The sequence below is a fragment of the Loxodonta africana genome, chromosome 8 (assembly GCF_030014295.1).
Source record: "Loxodonta africana isolate mLoxAfr1 chromosome 8, mLoxAfr1.hap2, whole genome shotgun sequence".
In the NCBI taxonomy this organism is placed as follows: Eukaryota; Metazoa; Chordata; class Mammalia; order Proboscidea; family Elephantidae; genus Loxodonta; species Loxodonta africana.
Window position 1 is genome coordinate 89,906,716 of NC_087349.1, and position 23,473 is coordinate 89,930,188.

Genomic DNA, 23,473 nt, shown 5'->3' on the forward strand with positions numbered 1-23,473 from the left:
AGCAGGTGAGCACAAGCCATTCGTGCCACCCAGGGACCTAACTAACCCATACTGCCTCCAAAAAATCTGATACTCTGTCTGTAGGAGGTGGGTACCACAAATTCGGTTTCAGAGCTAATACTAGATATGAAACACATGATTTCTCAGGCCCCTGCTTTGATTATGGCAGAAGTGTACATAGGCTCCAACTCTAACTGTCCCAGCATACTGCTGTGTAGCCATCATTCATTCCAGAGGGGGTTACCCTGGGGAAGTAAAACTACCCGGGCTAGAATCTCATCCCAGCCCTGACATGAAATGGCTAGGAGACCTTGGGCAAGTCACTCAACCTCTGGGCTTCAGTTTCCTCATCTGCTCCACTTGTAAAATGTTACCTAGATAATGTAATCTACTCTGTAATTATTGAATAAATTGGAATTGACATTGGTGACATAAAATAAAAATAATAGGGACTCAAACTGCAACCAGGAAAATCAGACTCATTGGGAATTATGAAAAACTGACAACGGCAGAAACTTTAATCTGTAACATCAAATCAGAATAAACACTGATCAATGAATCAAGCCTTTGTGCCACTGTTTACATGGAAAATAATTAGTCTTAATAAAAATATTTTCAGTAAAATAAAAATGGAAATAACTTAAATGGTTTGATGCTTTGTTAAGAAAATTTACTTTAGTGAAGTTTATTCTAGGAAAATGTTCTTAAAGAAATCCATCAGTGTTGCTATTATTCTGATTAAAATTTTATATTTGTAAAGGTGGGGTTAAAACGTCCTTGGAGCTGAAATGGTGATTCGATGATGTAAGAACAAAATGTCTTGCATTTCAAAAGCAGTGGCAGCAGCTAAACAAATCATGCACAGAAACTTGGACATTTGCAGAAGGGCAGAGAAAGACCCCAAGTGGGGCAGCAAGGGCAGATCCCAACAGTGATGGGTAAGGGTTGTCAACAGCCAAGGAGAAAGAGGATTAGACCCCTGAGATCCAGATACAGCACTAGTAGGGTCTCAGAGCTTACCCATCATCTTAGTTGTCCCTAAGCCTGAGAATTACATTTGGTAAGTATAGCTCCTCTTTATATCTCTTTCTCCATTCCCATATGTGCACACGTGCGCGCGCGTGCACACACACACACACACACAGAGACAGATGTAGAGAGAATTAGGACCTTTGCTGAAGGCCGCTGCACTATCCCTGGGTGGTGTCAACAGTTAGCATGTCCAGCTGCTAACTGAAAGTTTACGGGTTCAAATTCCACACTGAGATGCCTCAGAGAAAGGTCTGGTAATCTACTTCTGAAAAATCAGCCGTCGAGACCCCTATGGAGCACAGTTCTACTCTGACACACATGGAGTCGTCATGAGTTGGAATCTACTAGATAGCAACTGGTTTTTTATATACTGCTTGCTAACTGAGCCTTTAAACTTCAATGAAAATAGATACTGCAGATTTTTGTTAGAAGATGCCTTAGAGATAGCTCAATCCAAACCTCACATTTTATAGACAAATTGAGGCTCAGAAAAGCCCACTGTCCCAGACTATGCATCAAGGCAGTGTCCGATTCTTAGACTGGAACAAACACTAAAGACTTGATACCGTCCAGGCCAGAATCGACAGGGAGCAACAAGAAGCGTTCATTCTTCATCTGATCTCTGAAGATGGTTGGAGCTGCGCTGGCCTCCCAGGCATTGCTTGACGTGAACACACGGGGAAACTGCTCTCTCCCCCAGTCCCATGCCTCTCCCCTGGGGGAGCTATCATTCCTTTCTGTGGACATTTTAGGTGACCATCCAGAGACAACTCTACTTTAGTTTTGATTTTTAAATTAAGAGCTGTGGTGCTTGGCAGAAAGCGAGGTTTCTTTTTTGGCAGACCCATACGCATGCTTCTGTTCTTTGTGTCTAATGCTAAAAAGCAAGTCCATGGCTAAGGTCCTTTTTTTTCATTATCAGATGCTTGACATTTGGACAGTACTCCCAGATCCCAGCCTCACAGAGAATGCCTTTGTTAACACCGGAGCTACTTCCTTCCTTCATCCCCCTCATGTCAACATACCACCCCCAATCGGACACAGGAACAGCAAGAGGGAAGGATCTCTGCCAGCATTTTAAAATCAGCTAACTAAAATGCAGATCCCTTGCTGCGTGGTAAAACACTGCCTATCGCAAACATATGTGGGCCTCGCTTCTTTTGTTACCCAGTTTTTGGCAGCCAGGGGAAGCGCCATTTCATCTCAAAATATGTTTTGCATTCACGAGAAGGGTCGGTGGGCTCAGTGTGATATTTGCCACACATTTTTGACTGGTGGCCAATCCCGTTTTCCACCTCTGTGGCACATGCTGCCCTGAAGCAGCAATCTGGCCTCCCAAGTGGACTTTCTATGCAAAAGGCCTCACAGGACACATGTGAAATGCTAGGTGTTGCAGAGTTTCACAAGGCTGGACCAGGAGACAAAATAACAGTTGGCAGAGGCAAGCTTCAAAGGCTCTGGGGCGGCGGGGGTTGGGGGGGGCAGTATACTGTGTGTGTGTCCTGGTGACATTCTAATCACAAAGCAGCCAGTGGATGGAAGAGAAGTGACCTGTCTGTCGCTCCCTGGCAGCTCAACCGTCATTATTGCTCTTAATGGCCTGAATCTTTTTTATTCCAACTTTTTATTTGAGTAGATTTTCAATTACATATTTCTCTGATCTTGATTTTTACTATCTATATTTTTCCTTATGTGTATTCTTGCACCAAAAAAAAAAAAAACCAAACCCAGTGCCGTCGAGTCGATTCCAACTCACAGCAACCCTATAGGACAGAGTAGAACTGCCCCGTAGTTTCCAAGGAGCGCCTGGTGGATTCGAACTGCTGACCCTTTGGTTAGCAGCCGTAGTGCTTAACCACTACACCACCAGGGCAAGTGACCTCCAAATCAAACCTGTTGCTGTCGAGTCGATTCCGGCTCACAGCGACCCTACAGTACAGAGTAGAACTGCCCCATAGTCTTTCCCAGGAGCAGCTGGTGGATTCAAACCACCAACCTCTTGGTTAGCAGCTCAGCTCTTAACCACTGTGCCATGAGGGCGCTGCAAGTGACCTAGAGTAGTGATAATAACAATAATAATAACAAACATTTACTATGAGCCATGCACAGCATCTTACACCAATTAGCTAATTGAATCCCCTCAACAATCCTATGTTTTTGGTGTTAGTCACCATTACACTAACTCTGGCCCATAGTGACCTTATGTATAACAGAACAGAACGCCGCCTGGTCCTGCACCATCTCCATGATCATTCACCTGTTTGAGTTCATTCTTGTGGCTATTGTAAAATCAACCTCATTGGGGGTTTCCCTCATTTTTGTTGGCCCTCCACTTTACCAAACATGATGTCCTTTTCTAGCAACTGGTCTTTCCTGATGACATGTCCAAAGTAAGGGAATTGAAGTCTCACCAGCCTTTCTTCTAAGGAGTATTCTGGTTGTATTTCTTCTAAGGCTAATTTCTTCATTCTTTTGGCCGTCCACGCTATAGGGAATAGTCTTCACCAAAACCACAATTCAAACATATCAATTATACAATCCTATCTTTTTTTTATCAGATAGGTGTTATTATTATCTCTATTTTAAAGGAGGGGACACTGACGCATAGGTTAAGAGACTTGCCCAAGTTCACACAGCTAGTAAGTAGAAGATCAGGATGCCTGGCTCAAAAGCATGTCTTTAACCACTACATTATATTGCCTCTACATATATCATAGGTATATGCATGAATACAAATATACACACACGCATGCATATATAACCAAATATTATTATACACAGTTGGACCCAGTAACATCTATCATTTTCTTAACAAGTCAATAGTGCAGACAGAAGCATTTTTCCCCACCAGAGAGGTATCCATGATTAAAAAAAAAAGTTGTCCCCTGTGGGAGAAGAGAGGGAACACAACCCAACTCACTTTATGAGGCCAACATAACCCTCATCCCCAAACTTGAAAAGAACATTCATTATAAGAAAGGAAAATTACAGGCTAATTTCTCTTAGAAGTATAGATGAAGAAACCTAGTGAGCCAAATTCAATGATAAGCACTCCTTCTGCTGTAGGAATGAAACATAGAGTCCCACTAACACCACCTCTCTGACATCTTAACAAAGGTCTTAGTGATGTAAGGCAAAGAAAAGAAACATGAAGTATAAATATTGCAAAGGAAGAAACATAAATGTTATTATTCATAAGACATTATGATTATGTATGGAGAGAATCCAGGAGAATCTAAAGACAAAATATTAGAAAATTTACCAAGATGATTGCATATAAAGACAAAAAAAAAAATCATTTGTATTTCTGCATACCAGCAAAAAAACTAGAAAATGAAAAAAAAATTTTTTATCATTTTTTTTTATAGTACTTTAGATGAACGTTTACAGAACAAACTAGTTTCTCATTAAGCAGTTAGTACACAGTTGATTTAGGACATTGGTTAACAACTCCACAACATGTCAACACTCTCCCTTCTCTACACTGGTTTCCCTTTTACCAGCTTTAGGAAATGAAAATTTTTATAATAGCATTAAAAAAATCCCTACCTAGGATTATTTAACAAATGTTACATAATACGTCCATATAGAAAAGCACAAGATATAATTAAGAGAAATTAAAGATGACCTAAATAAATAAATAGATAGCTACCATGTTTGTGGCTTATAATGGTATCAATTCTCTCCATATTGATATCTATGTAATCCCAAACATAACCTCTGCCGGACTTTTTGTAGAATTGACAAGCTAAGTCTAAAATTTATATGGAAATGCAAAAAGCCAAGAATAACACCATACCAATCTTGAAGAATAATATTGTTGGGGGTTTATACTCCTAGTTATGAAGACTTATCATAAAGGTAGAGCAATTAAGGTATTGGCTCATGGATAGAGATAGGCTAGTGGAATAGAATACAGAGAATAGACATAAACTCACAAATTTATGATTTATGACAAAGATAAAACTGCAGAACAGAGGGGAAAGAATGGCCCTTTCAGTATGGTGCTGAATCATTTGAATATTTCTACAGAATAAAAAGAATCTTGACATCATACACCAGGTATAAAAATCAATTCTACCTGGATTATTGATCCAAAAGTGAAAGCTTCTAGAAGATAACAACTGGACAATACATTCATGAGCTTAGGTGATCCTCAAACAGGATACCAAAAACACTTACCATAGAAAAGATTGATATATTGGACTACATGAAAATCAAGAACCTCTGTTCATCGAAAACACCATTATGAAAGTGACAAGTATGCCACAGAATGAGAGAAGATATTTGCAACGGATACGACTAAGAACTCATATCTAGATGATATAAAGAACAGATACAAATCAAGAAAAGATAGCCAATGCAAGAGAAAAATGGGAGAACAATTTGAACAGTGACTTCATAAGAGGACATCCAAATGGCCCATAAATATATGAAAAGATGCTCCTCTTCATTAGTTACCAGGGAAATGCAAATTAAAACCCTAATGATATAGGCTACACACCCACCAGAATGCCTAAAACTCAGAAGACCGGCAAACCGGTGGGTGTGTAAATTGACACCCTATAACTCCACTCTCATGTATACTCCACAGAAAAGTATATAAACACATGCCAAAGACATGTCCAATATTGTCCATAGCAGCATTACTTCTAATTGTGAAAAATTAGAAATAAGGCAATTAAATTGATAATAGTACCATTATCTATAGGTTAAAGTATGTATATTACAGAGTACCAAACAGCAATGGAAATGAACTAACCATTGTTACATATAAAAAAATGGATAAATCTCATGAGCAAAAAAAGCCACACAGAAAGGGGTATATACTGAATACTTTCATTTATTTTTCATTTATATAAAGTTCAAAAACTAGCAAAGTAACCTAGGGTGTGAGAAGTCAGGATAGTGGTTATTTTTGGAAAGGGAATAGTGACTGTGAGGAGCACGGGTTATGTTCCATTTCCTTATCTAAGTGATGATTACATGGGTATGCCCACTTTGTGAAAATTCACTTATCTGTACATTTATGATTTGTGAATTTTTCTATGGTATGTTATAATTCAATAAATAAATTAGTTTTTATTTAAAAAAAAGCAGAATCAACATTATGTTACACTGTTAAAGGCAAGTGTACCTTTTTACATTAGAATAACCATGATTGCTAATAACATCAACGAGTAATGCATACTATAACCCAGGGACCTCTCACGGAATCCTTAGTGAACTCTCTCTTGCTATCCCAAAACAAAGGACTGTTCAGGCAGTCTGCCTCCAGTAAATTTCTGTCTGGGGCATGATTTGCCGAATGGAAAACTTGGGCATTAGAAATCTATTAACTCCAAACACATGGAGGTACGGAACTGAGGCACTAACGTTGTTTCAAATTAAAAATTGGGGGAAAAAAAATCAAATCTGGAAGGTTTAAATTCCTCCTCTTGACTAAGCAAAAGCTCATCTAGGAGTGTTCTTAATTGTTCCAAAAACTTCCTGGAGATGAACTGTGTAATTACCATGTAATCATGGGAGAAGCCCCCTGTTCATCCTTGAGAAGCTGAGGCCTGCAAACTAGAGGTACAGTGCACGGGCTTGGCCAGAAGTCACCTCTGACCTCTAGGGAATGGTTTACAGCAGCCAGGGTATTGCTCACTGGGTTGGGGAGGGCAGCAGAGCCACAGGCCTGTGGGTTCTGGAAGCTTTGTGGTGGTTCTGTTATGGGGCATAGCTAGGAATAATGGAGATTCTGTCCTGGGGCTCCACATGTAATAGAAGAACATAATCAGACTTTTCAGAAGAGATTATGTTGAATCATCGCAGGTAATTTCTCAAGTTCCCCTTTGCTCCCAAACAGTCTGTAATTCTGTCGTTAATGATTCAACTTTTGGGGCTGATGCTATGGATTGAATTGTGTCCCCCAAAAAGATATGTTGACATTCTAACCCCCATACCTGTGAATGTGACCTTGTCTGGAAACAGCATCTTTGAAGATGTTATTAGCTAAGTTAGCTTAAGTCATACTGGAGTAGGCAGGTTGGGTTCCAATCCAATATGAATGACTTCTCATAAAAGAGAAGAGACACAGGGAGATAGGGACAATGGCCATGTGAACATGCATCTGTCAGCTAAGGAATGCCTGGGACTACCAGAAGCTGAGAGACACAAGGAAGGATCTTTCCCTAGAGCCTTTAGAGAAAACATGACCCTACGGACATCCTGAATTTGGGCTTCTAGCCTCCAGAACTGTGAGAGAATAAGTTTCCACTCTCATAAGTCACTCGATTTATGGTATTTTGTTATGAGAGTCCTAGGAAACTAACATGGTTGAGTACTGTCTTTAATTGTCTCCTTATCTCTTGAACAATACTGAACTTTTGTCTATGTGCTAGACTTTGTTGAAAGTGGAGCTGCAAAAGACATTCTGCCTGTTGATGACTCTGCTTAAAGCCCATCTTACCTTACTGATATGCAGACTTTATTTTCATCCCCTCATCCCATTCCCACAAGCCGCATGCCCCCAAGTGTCTCCATACCTGATGGAAGTCACCAACTTGCCGCACATAACCAGCCACTTCATCATCAGATTTAAAGATCTTCCAAACTTTCCTTTCCACCGTCCTGTATTCCTGGGATCCCTTCCAGTCCATGGCCAACAAGGAGCGCTCTGTCAGGGGAGCAGCCACAATGATGTCCAGTTGGCCATTGTAGATCAGAACCTGAAATGAAATCAAGCCATCAGCAAATGCAGGATTCAGCAGGTGAAGCCTGTAACTGACTACAGACAAGTAGAGATAGCTAGAGAAAGAGAAAGAAAGCATGAACATCTCAGATTCAGTACCCAAAAAAGCCAGCCTAGCAGATCAGAGGCATCATTTTCTTCCAGTTAGTCACACACACAAACACCCTGAAATAAACTCAAGCCTTGTCTCAACCATTGCAGTCTTCCAAAGGTTTGATTCTTCATAGGAATCCACACAAAGGTCTCTCTTGATTCCAAAATCATTTGTGCTGTATTACCCAGTAATATCAGGTTTTAGCTGGACGTGCAGCTATGTTAAGGAGGACGACTGTGGTTGCATTTTAGTGAAACAGAGCAATACTACACCCTAGGATGTTCATGAAGCCTGCGTTTCATTAACTTTGTTTTCAGACACTGCAGAAGCAAGCTGAGCATTCTCTTGGGTGTTGCTAGCCTGTATTGCTCTCCCTGCCACACCGATGTGAGCGGCAACTATAATTTTTTTGAGGCAGACAGATAAATGCAGGTGCTTTGAACTCGTTACTCCTGGAGACAAGTTTGTCTGCCATGCCTTTTCCAACCCCACCTTTTCTTAAATACGATAGACACTTGTCAACAGTGAGGAATGTCTTTTCTTCCTAAAATACAATTTTTTGCCAAATTTATGTGTATTATAGGAGAAAAACCTCTAAGGGAACCCTTTTCTCCCAAAACAATTTTCAATTTGCATTAAAAAAGACTTTAGGCAATACCTACTACTGATGAACTTGAATGAGATTACTGGGGACACTGTCAGGTGGCATCACTCCTCACAAAATCAATGTTCAATTCTAAGACTTAAAAATATTGATACTCTTTGACCCAGTCATCCAAATTTGTGAAATGTATTTTATAAAAATAAGCCCAAAGGGGGGAAGAAAAATTATATGACTATATTCATCAGGAATCCCTGGTGGCATAGTGGTTAAGAGCTACGGCTGCTGACCAAAAGGTCAGCAGTTTGAATCCACCAAGCTCTCCTTGGACACCCTATGAGACAGTTCTACTCTGTCCTATAGGGTCACTATGAGTTGGAATCAACTTGATGGCAAACGGGTTTGGTTTGGTTTTATCTTCATTGAGTCTTATCACTATTAAAAATATGTACACAATCTAAAAGTCCCCTAATCAGTTAAACAAATGGTAGTACAGGAACTTTATTATAGAATATTGTCCAGCCATTTAAAATGTTTGGACCATATAGCAATATGGAAAATGTTTTTCATATAATGTGAAGTTCAAAAGCTGAAAAGCTAAAAATAAGATGTCACAATTACAACTGTATAAAATAGGTGTACATCTTTACATATTTATTAATTAAATTTAAAGATGAATACCACTGATTAATTTTAATAATGGAAATCTGAATAATTCTTTCCCTTGTTTTCTACTTTCCTTATGCTATTTTTAGACATCTAATCGACGGCACTGGGTACTGGGTCTGGGAACACAACATTACCTCTCAACTATTGCCACTCTACTCCCAACAAAGAGGTTTTCCTCTACTCCATGCTATCTTTGATCTATTTAGAGGCTCTGACTTGGCCCAAATGTAGACCTTTGGTTGAATTCTCAAATTGGATATAAAATGTTTCAGTGCACATGTTTCCATCTCTGCCTTCATGGTGCAGGCTTCTTAAAAGGCTTAAACATAATTAAAAAGCCCAGGACTTTTACACACTCCAAATCCTCAAGCAGCAGTGGGACAGGATTCAGACTGAGATGAAAGAGCCTGGGCCTCCACTGTAGGAATGCAGGGCCCTTTCATGTTACATGGTCCCCATCACCACCCTCACCCTCCTAACTGGACACTAAAAGGAACAAACCCTATAAGATTTAAAGTTGCTTAAAAATTTCAACTACACTACAGCAATAAAATATCTGCACTGCTTGTACAAAGAAACTGTCTCAAAGACCTTGAGTACATATGGCCACGTACGGCCAGTGCAAAATCTCCAACAGCTGTTTTGGTCAATAGTCTGGAAACAATTATATACGATCCGTACCAGTGAACAAAGCTTAAATACTTCACCATTCTAGGAAGGCCTGATTATAGCTGATTAACGAAGATAATCATCTATAAAGTAATTCCTCTTCTAGGCCTAAATGAAAAGATGCCGATTAACTAGCAAATACACAAGCACACTGATATATTCTTCCTCTTCAAGGCCACGATACACAGCTTGCATTTCTTCCCTAAGTGCCTTTGGTAGCTTCCTTGACTGACAATCATAAATGTATTTTGAAATAAATTTTATTATTTCATCCTTAAGAGAAGAGAGCAAAATCTACAGGTTGTGGCAAAAACAGGCTTATACATACAGCATTACAATGTACTTTTGTTGGACTGACACGAAAAGAAACCCATCCTTGAGCTGTTCCGTTGTCATTCAAGGCTCATCATAAACAAGAACACCAACTCTCTGGAAAAAGGTGGTGAAGGGCTGAACTGCATAATCTTTCACACGTGATATATGTAAGGTCTACCATTTGGGGCAAATGGAAATCCGTCCTTGGCAAAGCAAGTGAACCATTTTTAACTTCTAATGGCACATATGTCAAATGCAACAGAAAAAGAAGTCACATTAATGACACAACACACGGCGATGTCAGAATTGGCATTTAAGGCTGCCAGCCTTAAATACAAGAATTCAAAGGCTCCTGTGTTTAACTGAATATTATATGAAGTCTGGTCACCCCCACAGGAATATGCCACTGGGTGCCTCTAGAGAAGGATGAGTGTGGCCAAACGGCCCAGGATCCAGTGACAGTGAGCATGAGAAGCCAGTAGGCAAGTGTACAGGATGTCATGACACCCAAGATCACATGTTGGCTACTACTGAGGATTAAATTGTGTCCCCGCCCCCTCCAAATGCATGTTAGAATCCTAAACCCTATACCTGCGGGTATAATCCTGTCTGTAATTAAGGTTTTGTTTATTATGTTACTGAAGCTATATCAGTGCAGGGGGTGTCATAAACCTAATCAATTCTGAGTTATAAGGAGCAGCAGACACAGAGGTGAGCAAGCACAAACTGGGGAAGATAGAGGCCATGTGAAGAAACCGAGGAATGCCAGGGCTACAGCAGCTGAAGGAGACAAAGATCTTTCCCCAGGGCTGACAGAGAGAGAGCCTTCCCCTAAAGCCGGTGCCCTAAATTTGGACCTCTAGCCTCCTGAACTGTGAGAAAATAAATTTCTGTTCTTTAAAGCCATCCTCTTGAGGTATTTGTGTTATGGCAACACTAAGAAACGAAGATAGCTACCCACATCCTGATAGTCAAGGAAGTTCTAGGACAAGGACCCTCACAGGCTGGCCAATCATGAAGGCCTTGCACACAGTCACCCCACTTCTCCTCTGGAAGGGTGACCAACTGTCCCGATTTGCCCTGGACTGAAGGATTTTCTAGGATGCAGGGCTTGCAGTGCCAAAACTGGGACAGTCCGGGCAAACCCTACCCCCGAGACTGGCTGTTATTTTAAGCAACAAGGTCTGAAGACAGAGTGGAGGAGACGGATGAATGAAGCTTTTAGCTATGCTTCCTTTGTCGGTGGCGATTCTAACAAAGTAAGGGACAAGGAAAGGGCTGATTGGAGCTGGTTTCCAGTGACATTCCAGGCAGCACCCCTGAATGCCCAACTTTCTCACCTTTCTTTGTGGTCAGTTCTGAGGCCTCAATAAAAGAGCAAAGGTGCTCCTCTTAGAGAACTTGCTTTTACTTTACTAGAGAGCTCGCTGGTTAGCTCATGGAAATTGACGGTTACATGGCAACATGGGAAAATGCTTATCTTGTTAAAAATCAGTGAAAAACTATGATTCAACTTGTTTGTACCCTCTAATTTCTACCTTTAAAAAAGCATGCTTCTAACTGGATAGCCATATGCAAAAAAATGAAACAAGACCCATACCTCATGCCATGTACAAAAACTAACTCAAAATGGATCAAAGACCTAAATACAAAATCTAAAACGATAAAAATAATGGAAGAGAAAATAGGGACAACACTAGGAGCCCTAATACATGGCATAAACAGAATATAAAACATAACTAACAATGCACAAACACCAGAAGAGAAACTAGATAACTGGGAGCTCCTAAAAACCAAACACGCTCATCAAAAGAATTTACCAAAGGAGTAAAAAGAGAACCTACAGACTGTGAAAAAAAAATTTGGCTACAACATGGCCAGTAGGGGTCTAATCTCTAAGATCTACAAGATACTGAAACAACAAAAAGATATAAACAAATTAAAAAATGGTCAAAGGATATGAACAGGTACTTCACCAAACAAGACATTCAGGCAGCTAACAGATACATGAGGAAATGCTCAGGATCATTTGCCATTAGAGGAATGCAAATCAAAACTACAATGAGATTCCATCTCACTCCAACAAGGCTGGCAATAATCCAAAAAACACAAAATAAATGTTGAAGAGGTTGTGGAGAGACTGGAACATTTATACACTGCTGGTGGGAATGTAAAATAGTACAACCACTTTGGAAATTGATTTGGCACTTTCTTAAAAAGCTAGAAGTAGAAATACCACACAATTCAGCAATCCTACCCCTCACAATATAACCTAAAGAAATAAGACCTGTCACATGAATAGATATATGCACACCCATGTTCACTGCAGCATTGTTCACAATAGCAAAAAGATGGAAACAACCTAGGTACCCATCAACAGATGAAGGATAAACAAAATTATGGTACATACACACAATGGAATACTATGCAACATGAAACATCTCACAACATGGATGAATCTGAGGGCATTATGCTGAGCACAATTAGTCAAAAAAAGACAAATATTGTAGAGACCACTATTATAAGAACTCAAGAAAAGGCTTAAACACAGAAGAAAACATTCTTTGAAGGTTACCAGGGTCAGGAAGGAGGGAGAGGGAAATCCACTAACTAGATAGCAGACAAGAATCATCTTAGGTGGAGGGAAGAACAACACATAATACAGGATACAGGGGAACTCAGCACAACTGGACTAAAGCAAAAGCTAAGAAGTTTTCTGAACACAACCAAACACTCTAAGGGACAGAGTAGCTGGGTCTGGGGCCTGGGAACCATAGTTTCAGGGGACATCTAGGTCAGTTGGTATAACAAATTTTATTAAGAGAATGTTCTGCATCCCACTTTGGTGAGTGGTGCCTGGGGGGTCTTAAAAGTTTGTGAGTGGCCATCTAAGATGCACCAATTGGTCCCAACCTACTTGGAGCAAAGGAGATTGAAGAACACCAAAGACACAAGGAAAATATTAGCCCAAGTGATAAACCAGAAACTCCATCAGCCTAAGACCAGAAGAACTAGATGGTGCCCAGCTACCATTAATGACCGCCCTGACACGGAACACAACAGAGATTACCTGATGGAGTGGGAGAAAATTGTGGAACAGGACTCAAATTCACATGAAAAGACCAGACTTAATGGTCTGACTGAGACTGGAGGAACCCCCAAAGCCATGGCCGCCTGACGCTCTGTTTACCCAGAACTAAATTCGTTCCCAGTGCTCACTCTTCAGATAAAGATTAGACTGAACTATAGAACATAAAATAATACTTGTGAAGAGTCTGCTTCTTAGTTCAATCAGATACACAAGACCAAATGGGCGGGATGAAGACAGGAACGGACAGGATGCAAGAAACCCGAGGTGGAAAAGGCGAGTGTGCTGTCGCATTATAGGAATTGCAACTAATGTCACCTAATAATATGTGTATAAATTTTTATTCAAGAAATTAACTTGAGTTGTAAACTTTCACCTAAAGGCCAATAGAAGAAAGAAAGAAAACAACAGCAAAAATAAATAAATAAAAATAAAAAAGCAGCCTTCACATTTGGGAGAAAAGACTGGAAAGGGATACATAAAAATACCGGCAGATAAAGTAGTGGAAGTATGGGTGATGTAACTTGACTCTTTTCCTTTTTTGGTGATATGGTTTCAATGATTTTATAACAATAATAACACAAATTATAGCACTAAAAGATTGGGCATCTCAATTTGGCTAAAGATGGGTCCTTATTGAAGAATAACATAATAATCCAAGTACTAGCTTTCAACTTTTCAGGACAACTAGGTAAAAAGCCTAACTTTAGTTCATAGACAAACTCACAAAACTCATTTCAGAGTTCAAGCATTTACAAGAGATGGCATTAGGTGGTTTGGATGAGAAGCACTGTTTTTGTTTTGTTTTGTTTTTTTCTTCGCCAAATACAGTGATGAGAGAAGCATTTTTATTATTTTTTTTTTTTAAACTTTTCAAAGTGCTTTCAGGTACATATCACTCTATCGTCTTCTTATACTGCATCACACGGTGGAGAGGTATTATCACAATGCCTGCCTCCCTTTACTGTTAAGGAAATTGTGACACAGCTCGGTTAGGCCCAAGCCACTCATCTGTCAGTTTGTTGTACTTAGTGGCTTGTGTGTTGCTGTGATGCTGGTTAAGTTTCAGTGATGATTCCAGGCTAAGACACCCTAGGAAGAAAGGCTTGACAATCTACTTCTGAAAACTGGCCAATGAAAACCTTATGGATCATAACACATTACTGTTCAACTCATTTGCTTTGGACAAGTCATCAGGAGGGATCAATTGCTGGAGGAAGACATGTTTGGTGAGGTAGAGGGCCAACAAGGGTAAGGCAGACCGAGGTGGCATGGACTGGGCCCAATAGCTGAAATGATCAGCTTGAACATCCTGGTGATAATGAGGTTGATACAGGACCAGGCAATGTTTTGTTCTGTTGCATATAAGGTTGCCGTGAGTCAGAGTCGATTCAATGCCCACTATGAATCAATCTATCTCCACTATCAGTCTATCTACCTATCTATCATGATTACTACATTTGAAATGAGCTCAACAATTTCCAAATGAGATGTTACTTATGGATTAGAATTATAATTTAGGATGTAGGAGTTGGAATTTTATCATAACTGCACTGACTCATCTATTTCACAAAACAAACAGTAACAGCTTATGTCATTTGCAGACAGAAGTCTTGAGCTTTAACTGGCAAAGTTTCCCAGGTCGTGCTGAGTGACCTTGGGCATGGCTTTTACTCCGAGCCTTAATGCCGTCATCTACAAAGTAGAATATTTATATCCCAAAGATGTTGGGAGGGCCTAATGGGATACAAGATGTAAAAGTGACTGGTAACCTAAAAAGCAGGGTTTTACCAATGTTTTTATCACTTTTTATCAAAGATAAACTAAAACAAAAAGTTTCTATACTGGAGTGCCTAAACCGAAAACCAAACCCATTGCCACTGAGTTGATTCCAAATCACAGTGACCCTATAGGACAGAGTAGAACTGCCCCGTAGGGTTTCTAAGGCTATAAATTTTTATGGAAGCAGACTGCCACATATTTCTCCTGAGGAGTACCTGGTGGGTTCAAACTGCCCTCTCCCTTCCCTGCCTCCCCCCACTCCACTCTGTGTGTCTCTATGTCTATTCTGTTCCTCTTACAACTCAGAACTGATTAGTTTAGAATTTACCCTACTCAAGTGTGAGCTCATCAACATAGCAAAAGAAAAGCCCTATTTCCAAACAGGGTCACATCTTTAGGTACAGGGATTAGGATTTCAACACATATTTTGGGGGAACACAATTGAATCCATAACAGATGTCAACACTTAGATATTGGGAGATTCAACTGTGCTGGGCCTATATTTCCACTGGGCCACAATGAGCTAACACTGTACAGTAGCTGCTCCTCTTAGACACAACCCAACCCTTCCTTGGTGCCCCCCGCACCCAGAGGGACAGGGGCAGTTGCCATTTATTCCAGTGCTTATGCTGTTGTTTCTCTTAGAAGAGAAACACATTTCTCTGTACCCACGTCTCTGTCATGGGTGACAAAGAAAGACCAAGAGAGCAACACAGGTCTCAATCCAACTCTCTCCATTGGCTTCCATTTCCTTCCTGGACCTGCAGGAAGCTGAGTTTAGTTCCATCCAAGATGGAAGGGAAGTGGCTTTTTGTCTGAGTTGGAGAAAGGAGTGAGTACTCATGTATGCAGTGTTTTTTTGTTTCTTGTTTGCTTTTTAATTGAGCCATATGAAATCTCTAGTTATTCAACAAATATTTCTGGAGCACCTAAGAGCTAAGGACCAAGGGAAGAGATATGAAAAGATATAACCTCTGTCCTCCTAATGCATGTTAACTGGCCGTTAAGAGAAAACCATCAGAAGAGGAAAGGCAAGCTTACGTTTTCATTCTCTACCTTTTCCTTTACAAAGGGGTCAACAAAAGTAATTTTCACTTAAGCCTTTCTAAAATACTAGGCATTTTAACATGTAAAATCATAAATGTTTCCGGTTCTGGATGTACAGAAATCTGTACTTTATTCATGGATTTAACAGTCTCAGCAAGAAAATCTCTCCCTGGTGAAGACTCGGACAAAGAGAACTGCGTGAGGATCAATCCTTATTTCACACAGCATCTGCCTCCGAAGGGAACGTACTTTCAAGGCCGATATAAAGCAGGCAATTGTGTTAGCCAGGGTTACCTGCAGGCCGGTATAACAGTAATCCCCTGAAAAGACTCCGTACCCTCTAAACTCAGGTGATGGCTCCAAATAAATTATGGGATGCCACACAATAATCAAAAGATGCAAAAGGAGATCTTTGCTTTTTAGAAGAAGGGGCTTGGGGCAGAAATGAGCCAGGAAAATCAATGCATATAAATGTGCGTTTTGGTATATTTTCATTGCCACCAGTATAAAAGCACATGATGACTGAAAATAAATTATGTGAGGTCCACTTGCTGATCTAAAATATAACTTTTTTTCAATAGAGAAAAAAAAAAAAAACCAAAACACACGTGGTCCTGGCAGACAACATAAAGCTTTTCTCTTTGTTTCCCTGGTTATTCCTCCATTCATTAGGAAAAATACAGCACCGCTGCAGAAGGAGGCTGAGGACAACAGGAAAGCCAACCGTGCTTTTGTGAGAAGGCTGGGTTTTTGTTGTTGCATTTTTAGACGAAAGATTTATGCTTATATCTTGGCCCATTTACAATACATCATAATACTTTGCAGACAAAGCTATGCTCTTTTCCCAATGATCTGGTGACCTTAATCTCTAACATTTTGTGGTTTCCTGTTTGGGGAAATGATGGGACAGCAGCCTAAGCTATTCCAGGCTGTGCAGCATTCCCAGTTGGCTGCTATCTGTCTTAGTTTTGAATGTTCTCCTGTTTGCTAATCAAAAAAAAAAAAAAAATTCTTTTTTAAAAGAAGCTTTCACTACAGATGTTAAATCAATGAAACTCCTACAAAGCACCTCCCCACACTTCCTCTTTTGACTGCCTTACTTATCATTCTTCTATTAGAAACTCCAATGGAACCAGGAGTTCTTTCTGCCTGAAGCAATTAGCATGACCCACCAGTGCCTTCCCTCGAACAGAAGAGAGAATTAATTTCACTAACATCCAACTCAATAAAGGGTCATTCCCAAGCGTTTCTCCAAAACTCAGCTGTAAAAGGAAACCCGAACTTCAACTGAGGAGTTTAATGTTTAAAGAATGTTCCAGACTAGAGGCAGAGTTATTTTTCCTGGACAATGCCTTGGCCCTGGCTGCTCATCACTCACATTCACGGTCCCAGTTCTTCCGGGTGATTCCACAGGGCGTTTAGAGCTGAAATACTCAGCCTGAGTCCCTAGAGCCTGCTTGGAGAAGACTGTTGTAGAAAAACAATGCAACTATTGAATGAAACAGTAGTCACTTCTGCAACCAAGTCATTCTTTAAGAAAGGGAGATACTTTCCTTCCAAGTTTAAGGAAAAGGGAAGACAAGGAAAGATGGAAAGTGAATTTAGAACAAACACTCCCATGTGCCTGCTGCTTCCCCACCAGCTGGTTTTGCCAAGGTTAAGGAAAGAAAAATGACAGTGAAGCAATAGGATGAATGAATGTGCAGCAGTTAAACAAATAATGCCTTTTGGCCAAAGAAAACGATTCCTGCTTTCTTGCAACTTAACTCTAAATAATTTAGGTTGTTTTAGAGCGGAGCAAGAAACAAAGCCAACTTGAAAAGGACCCAGAAAGTCATTGCTTCAGCCCAGGACTCAGTGAAAAACAGTTCCGCTATCTAGAACAGCACACTTAAAATTACTTTTAATAGTGACCCAGAATAACATTTTTCCTCTAGTTGGAATATAAAGTCCTGGAGACCACTCTAGGGGATCTTTCTTCTTTCTTTCATGGTCTTCACACAGCCCCTTTGTGACTTCTGCATCTCTTGAGAGGCTCCTCTCATCATTATGAATAACTGAATTTTGCCGTCATTGAGGAGGCCCCGGAATCCCAGCAACTCCACGTGCAACGGAATGATTTGACGCTCAGTCCTGAGTCATCCCCATGACCGGCTATGGGTGAGACTGTTGTAATTCATAGGGTTTTCTCTGACTGATTTCCAGGAGTAGATCATACTTTATTTCTTCCTAGTCTGTCTTAGTCTGGCAACTCCACAGAACCCTGGTCAATATCAGAGCAACACACGAGCCTCCGCCGACAGATGGGTGGTGGCTGTGTATCAGGTGCCCTGGGTAGAAATCAAACCTGAGTGTCCTGCATGGAAGGCGAGAATCCTATCACTGAACCACCAGTGACCTCATAACTGAATTGTAATGAACTGAAAATGCCCCAAGAGCAGGCAGCCCACTCCCTGGTTTCGGAATGTCACTTCCAAGGTCACACTCGAGGGTCATCTCCAAAGACTGCAGTGTGCTTGCCAATGCCAGTACCCTACTAAATGAACCAGTTGCTTCTTTTTTTCACATTATTAAATGTGTTTAATTAATAAGTATATATTTGCACACAACCCCAGCCAACAAAAGACAGCCCTGCAGAACCAACGAAAAATGCCTTCAGTGTATAGATAAGTCTAGACCTGTACTGTTCAATACATGTGACTGGCTAGTGGGGACTTGAAATGTGACTAGTCTGAATTGAGATGTGATGTAAGTGTTAAGATGCACACACGATTCTGAAGACTTAGTAAAGAGAAAATAATATGAAATATTTTAATTTTTTTTAGTATGGATTGCATGTTAAAATGATAACATTTTTAAGTTGAAAATTATTTGTTTTTTAAATTGTTGTTAGAAATATACACAGCAAAACATACACCAATTCTACAGTTTTGCATATACGACATAGTGACATTGATTATATTCTTTAAATTGTGTAGCCATTCTCGCTCTTCTGTACTTACTGCTATAAACTCACTTCCCCTTGTGCTTCCCATCTAACTTTCCGAGTTGCTATTAACAATTTGATCACATATAGTAAAACCCTGAAACCATAAACCAAAAATATCACCTGAAGCCTTCTTTAAACCAAGCAACAGTCTAGCTTAACTAATATAATGATAACATTTTAGACATATTAGATTAAATAAAATATGCTCTTAAAATTGTATAACTTGTTTCTTTTACCATTTTTAAGGTGGCTTCTAGAAAGTTTTAAATGACATATGTGACTTATATTTCCACTGGACAACACTGATACACCTTGGTTTTGGTATATCCTGCAAAGGAAATTGGTCCCTTTGTCTGCAGTTGTCAAGTGACAGAAGTAACTTCCAAAGTTTTTAGGGGACCAATCTGCAGTTTATGAAGCTGGATTAAGCAAATTAGAAAAGATGTCCATGTGGGGAGGCAGCAGATACTCCTACAATCTCTATTATTACAGGGGAATAGATGAGAGTGATTGGAAAATGCTCCTGCCATCTCTCTGCTCCTCAATGCTAGCACCGTTACTCAAGTTCAAAAAATAATAACAAAGCCAAAAATTGAGTGGATTCACCAAGAATTATAAGAAAAACAATGGGAAAGCTGTAACCCCTGTTACCATCCTTTCTATGCATGTGGTACAGGAAAATGGCCCTCCCCTGCAGAATCTATCTCAAAGGCCAGCAGACAGCAGGACGGCCTTGTCACAGGAGAAATGCTAAATGCGTTGCAAAAGGCATTAGTCCACATATGCTCGGAATCTCTCAAATGAATACGGAAAGTAGAAGAATGTTCTGTGGAAAGCATTCAGTGAGGGCTGGCTGCCTGGGGTTCTGGCCGGCCTTCCAGATGCATCAGACCTAGAACAAACTTACCTTCCAGCTTGAAAATATACTAGCTTTCTTTTAATGAAGGTTATTTTGCTTTCCTCTGAGAGTGACAGTAAGCAGGCACTCATCCAAAGAGCAAGAAAAGCTACTTACAGAAGTCTAATTCCCACCTGTTATTAACAGTCTCCTGCCCCACTCACCCCACCTCCAGTGGAGAGAAAAGTTAGTGAAAGGTTTCCAACCAGTTTGATCTCCTCCATAAAACAAATCAAGTGCCTGGCTGTACAGCTTGCTATTCCTTACCGAATTTAAAAAAAAAAGAAAAAAGTCTAACCGATGCTCCTTGCACTTTACGTTTTTATCTGCACAGGAAAACCTGGTACCAGTCAGTGCAAGATTCTCTGTCCCATTCTCTCAATGGTCTATTCATCAAAGTGCCGCCATTGGCTTGCAATGAGATTTTTTGGTGTGTTGGCTTTTTTCCAAAAATACAACTCCCCCTTGTTTGGAGAGTAAAGCGTCCTTTTCCCTTTTCTTTCCAGAGAACGTCAAAGAGGCTAAACGGATTGTGCAAATCACTGTAACAAATCTGGGGACTATCAGGAGGCTGAAGAAACAGACATGTGTATTCAGAGTGACCAGAGCATAAGGTGGCAGGAAAATCAAGATGGAGGAACTCAGGGGCTCCTGACACAGAGCTCTTTCAAAAAGCTTGATTAAAGGATTTTTTTTTTTTTTTACCTTTATTCAGTCATGTCTCACATAAGAATTCTGTGTTGTTTTGTTAGGTGTTACACACCAACAAGACTTGGGACTTGTTCAGAATAAGCAGGTAGATGGAATATACTGGCTCACAGGTGGAGGCAGGGTTGATCAACATCTACAGTATAGGCCACCCCACCACTGGGTAAGCCCCAGTGATGAAGAGCCCCTAGAAAGAGCCCTGTAGGTTAGTGGCTGTGGCTTCCTTGGGCAGGTTGGCACATGAGGATGTTCATTTCCCTTACTAACTAATAGACCAGGGCCAAGTGCCAGTGAATCAAGCCATCTATGCTTAGATAGAAGAAGAGGAAATTGTGGTGGAAAGAGCACTGGATCTGCATTTGGAACCATCTGCCAAATAGACTCAAAAGTTGATGGTGAAGATGACTGGAAAACAGAAACACTGGCTTTGCCTTCCGGCTCTGTCCTACCTGACATGTGACTCTCTAACATACGGACCAAATAAGCACCCCAGTAAAAAGCCATACATTAAGTATTAGTAAAGCTTATGTGGGAGGATTGGTGGTTCAGGGGTAGAATTCTTCCCTTCCGTGGGGGAGACCAGGGCTTGATTCCTGGCCAACGTACCTCATGCGCGGCTATCACACTTCTGTCGAAGGAGGCTTGTGTATGGGTATGGTGTTTAACAGGCTTCAGTGGGACTTCCAGACTGGGACAGAACAGGAAGAAAGATCTAACGATCTACTTCCAAAAGTCAGTCAGTAAATACCCCATGGATCACAACAGTCCAATCTGCAACCAATTATGGGATGGCACAGGACTGGGTACTGTTTCGTTCTGTTGTGCGTAGGGCCACCATGAGTCAGGGGCAGGCTCAACAGCAGCTAACAACAACAAGAGCTTATTTTATTTTTTTCTTTTTTTTAAATAAATAAATAGAAAGTTTCCCTATTTTCTTCCCACACCCCAATGGATAGTTATTGGCACACAAGTGCTTTGGAGACCACTGACTTCCAGTAGTCCAGTCTTCTAGACAGGTCATTGGGTGGTACAAATGGTTTACGTTTGACTGATAACTTAAAGGTTGGCAGTTCAAACCCACCCAGTGGTGCCACGTAAGAAAAGGCCCTGTGATCTGCTTCCATAAAGATTATAGCCAAGAAACCTCTGCGGAGCAGTTCTACTCTGTAACACATGGGGTTGCCATGAGTGGGAATCAACTTGACAGCAACTAACAACAACAACACAACTTTTAGTACATTTGTGCCATCTTTTCGCATCTCCACCTGTTATACTAGGACGTGAGAAATAAAGGCTGTATAGCTACTGCAGCATGGTGACATTTACAGCAAAACAGACACAACTAATTGTGTCAGAAAGGAATACTCTCCTCTCTCTTTTATCTTTCCAAAGTCAACTGATGCAATTGCATGGGTTTCGTAGCTGTTGGATTTCATAGCAGCTGGATTTAAATATGCATTTCTTGGCTTATCGATTTTTATTTCCCTGGTATCTGCACAGCAAATGGTATTGCCATTTATTACTTCTACGGCGGTTTTGGATCCCCGTACCGTCCTCGCCCCTGCCAGATTTGGGTGACTCCAGATTAAATTTTACAATCCCTGTTGCCATAAATCGCAAGTGTATGCCCTAACGTTTTGAGTAAGAGATGTTTTCAAACAATGACAAATAAAATCCTTGCAAAATGATGATGGTGCTCCTCAAGCAAAACAATTGAAAGAAACCCAATTAACCTGGTAGAACATCTTACTAAATGGTTTAATGAGATACAAGAAAATAAAAACACATGCTGGTTCTAATTTGAAATTTTCATCCAACAAAAATTCAAAGCATGAATGAAAAAGTTCAGGTGAGATCAAAGTTCATTTCATAATTTATGAGTATTCTCTTTTCCTTTTATTCATTGCAAATGCTAAAAACCAAAGAAGCCCAGAAGCAGTATGCCTCATCCAAAAAAAAAAAAAATCGGTGTCACTCCTGCGCTTGGATTACAGCTGAAATAGGTAAAATGAATTCACAAGGAACTCTGTAATATAAATTGGGTTTTGAAGGTACACTTTTTGGTCTTTTGGCTATAAATGGCAGTTGCTTGTCTTATATTTAGGGAAAACAACCGTCCCTGGGAACAGAATCCCTCTCTTTAGTCATGCTTCGCTTGGGGCTACTTTCACCTCTCAGGGGTTTTTCATGGAGTGTCACTGGCATTCCCCAGATTGTCTTTAAACAGTTTGGAAGAATAGTGATCGCATCAGTTCACAGTCAACAAAATCAGACTTCTTCTTTCCTTCGTGGTTTGACGGAAGCTTAGAGTCCAACCAACATGTTGGAGAATCAAGCTCCTTTAAGTGTTAAATTTTTCTTGGGATGTTGGATATTCAGCAAATCTAGTTTTGTGACCGCTGTAACTGTCAACAGTTTGCCATCCAAAGTTATTAAGGAAAATGCCACAAGCAGTTAAATTTGCTAGAAATATTTACCTTTCAAGCTTCTAAGCCACATCCATTAATCAGGAACTGACCATTTCTAAACTCAGATCTTTTGATAGCCTAGGGTAAGTAAATAAAATCCTAACGACCCGGGTGTTAAGATTTCGGTCTGGTAATGAAACCGAGAAACATTAAGACCCTGGATTTTGAAGATGCAATTAGTTGAAATTTAATGAGCTGCAGAATGATAAGTGACAGGGAAATGTAACTTTATATTTACAATTTCCTGACTAGATGAACTCCTAAACACAGCAAACTAAGCCCTTCCCCAGGGCAACTTAACCTTTAAACATATAAGCATGTGGAAGTAAGACTTGCCATTTGGAGATGGTACCCCCTAAAAATGACAACTTAGCCAC

The 23,473-nt window shown here is 40.3% G+C and overlaps 1 protein-coding gene across 2 annotated transcripts in view; it reads right to left on the reverse strand.

The window, feature by feature from the left end:
- Positions 1–23,473, reverse strand: part of CPVL (carboxypeptidase vitellogenic like) — a 146,370-nt gene that overhangs the window by 23,055 nt on the left and 99,842 nt on the right. For both annotated transcript variants that reach the window (XM_003407043.4, XM_023544320.2), the window contains exon 12: positions 7,563–7,745. In XM_003407043.4, the coding sequence (XP_003407091.1) occupies positions 7,563–7,745 (183 nt within the window). The remainder of the gene's footprint in view (positions 1–7,562; positions 7,746–23,473) is intronic.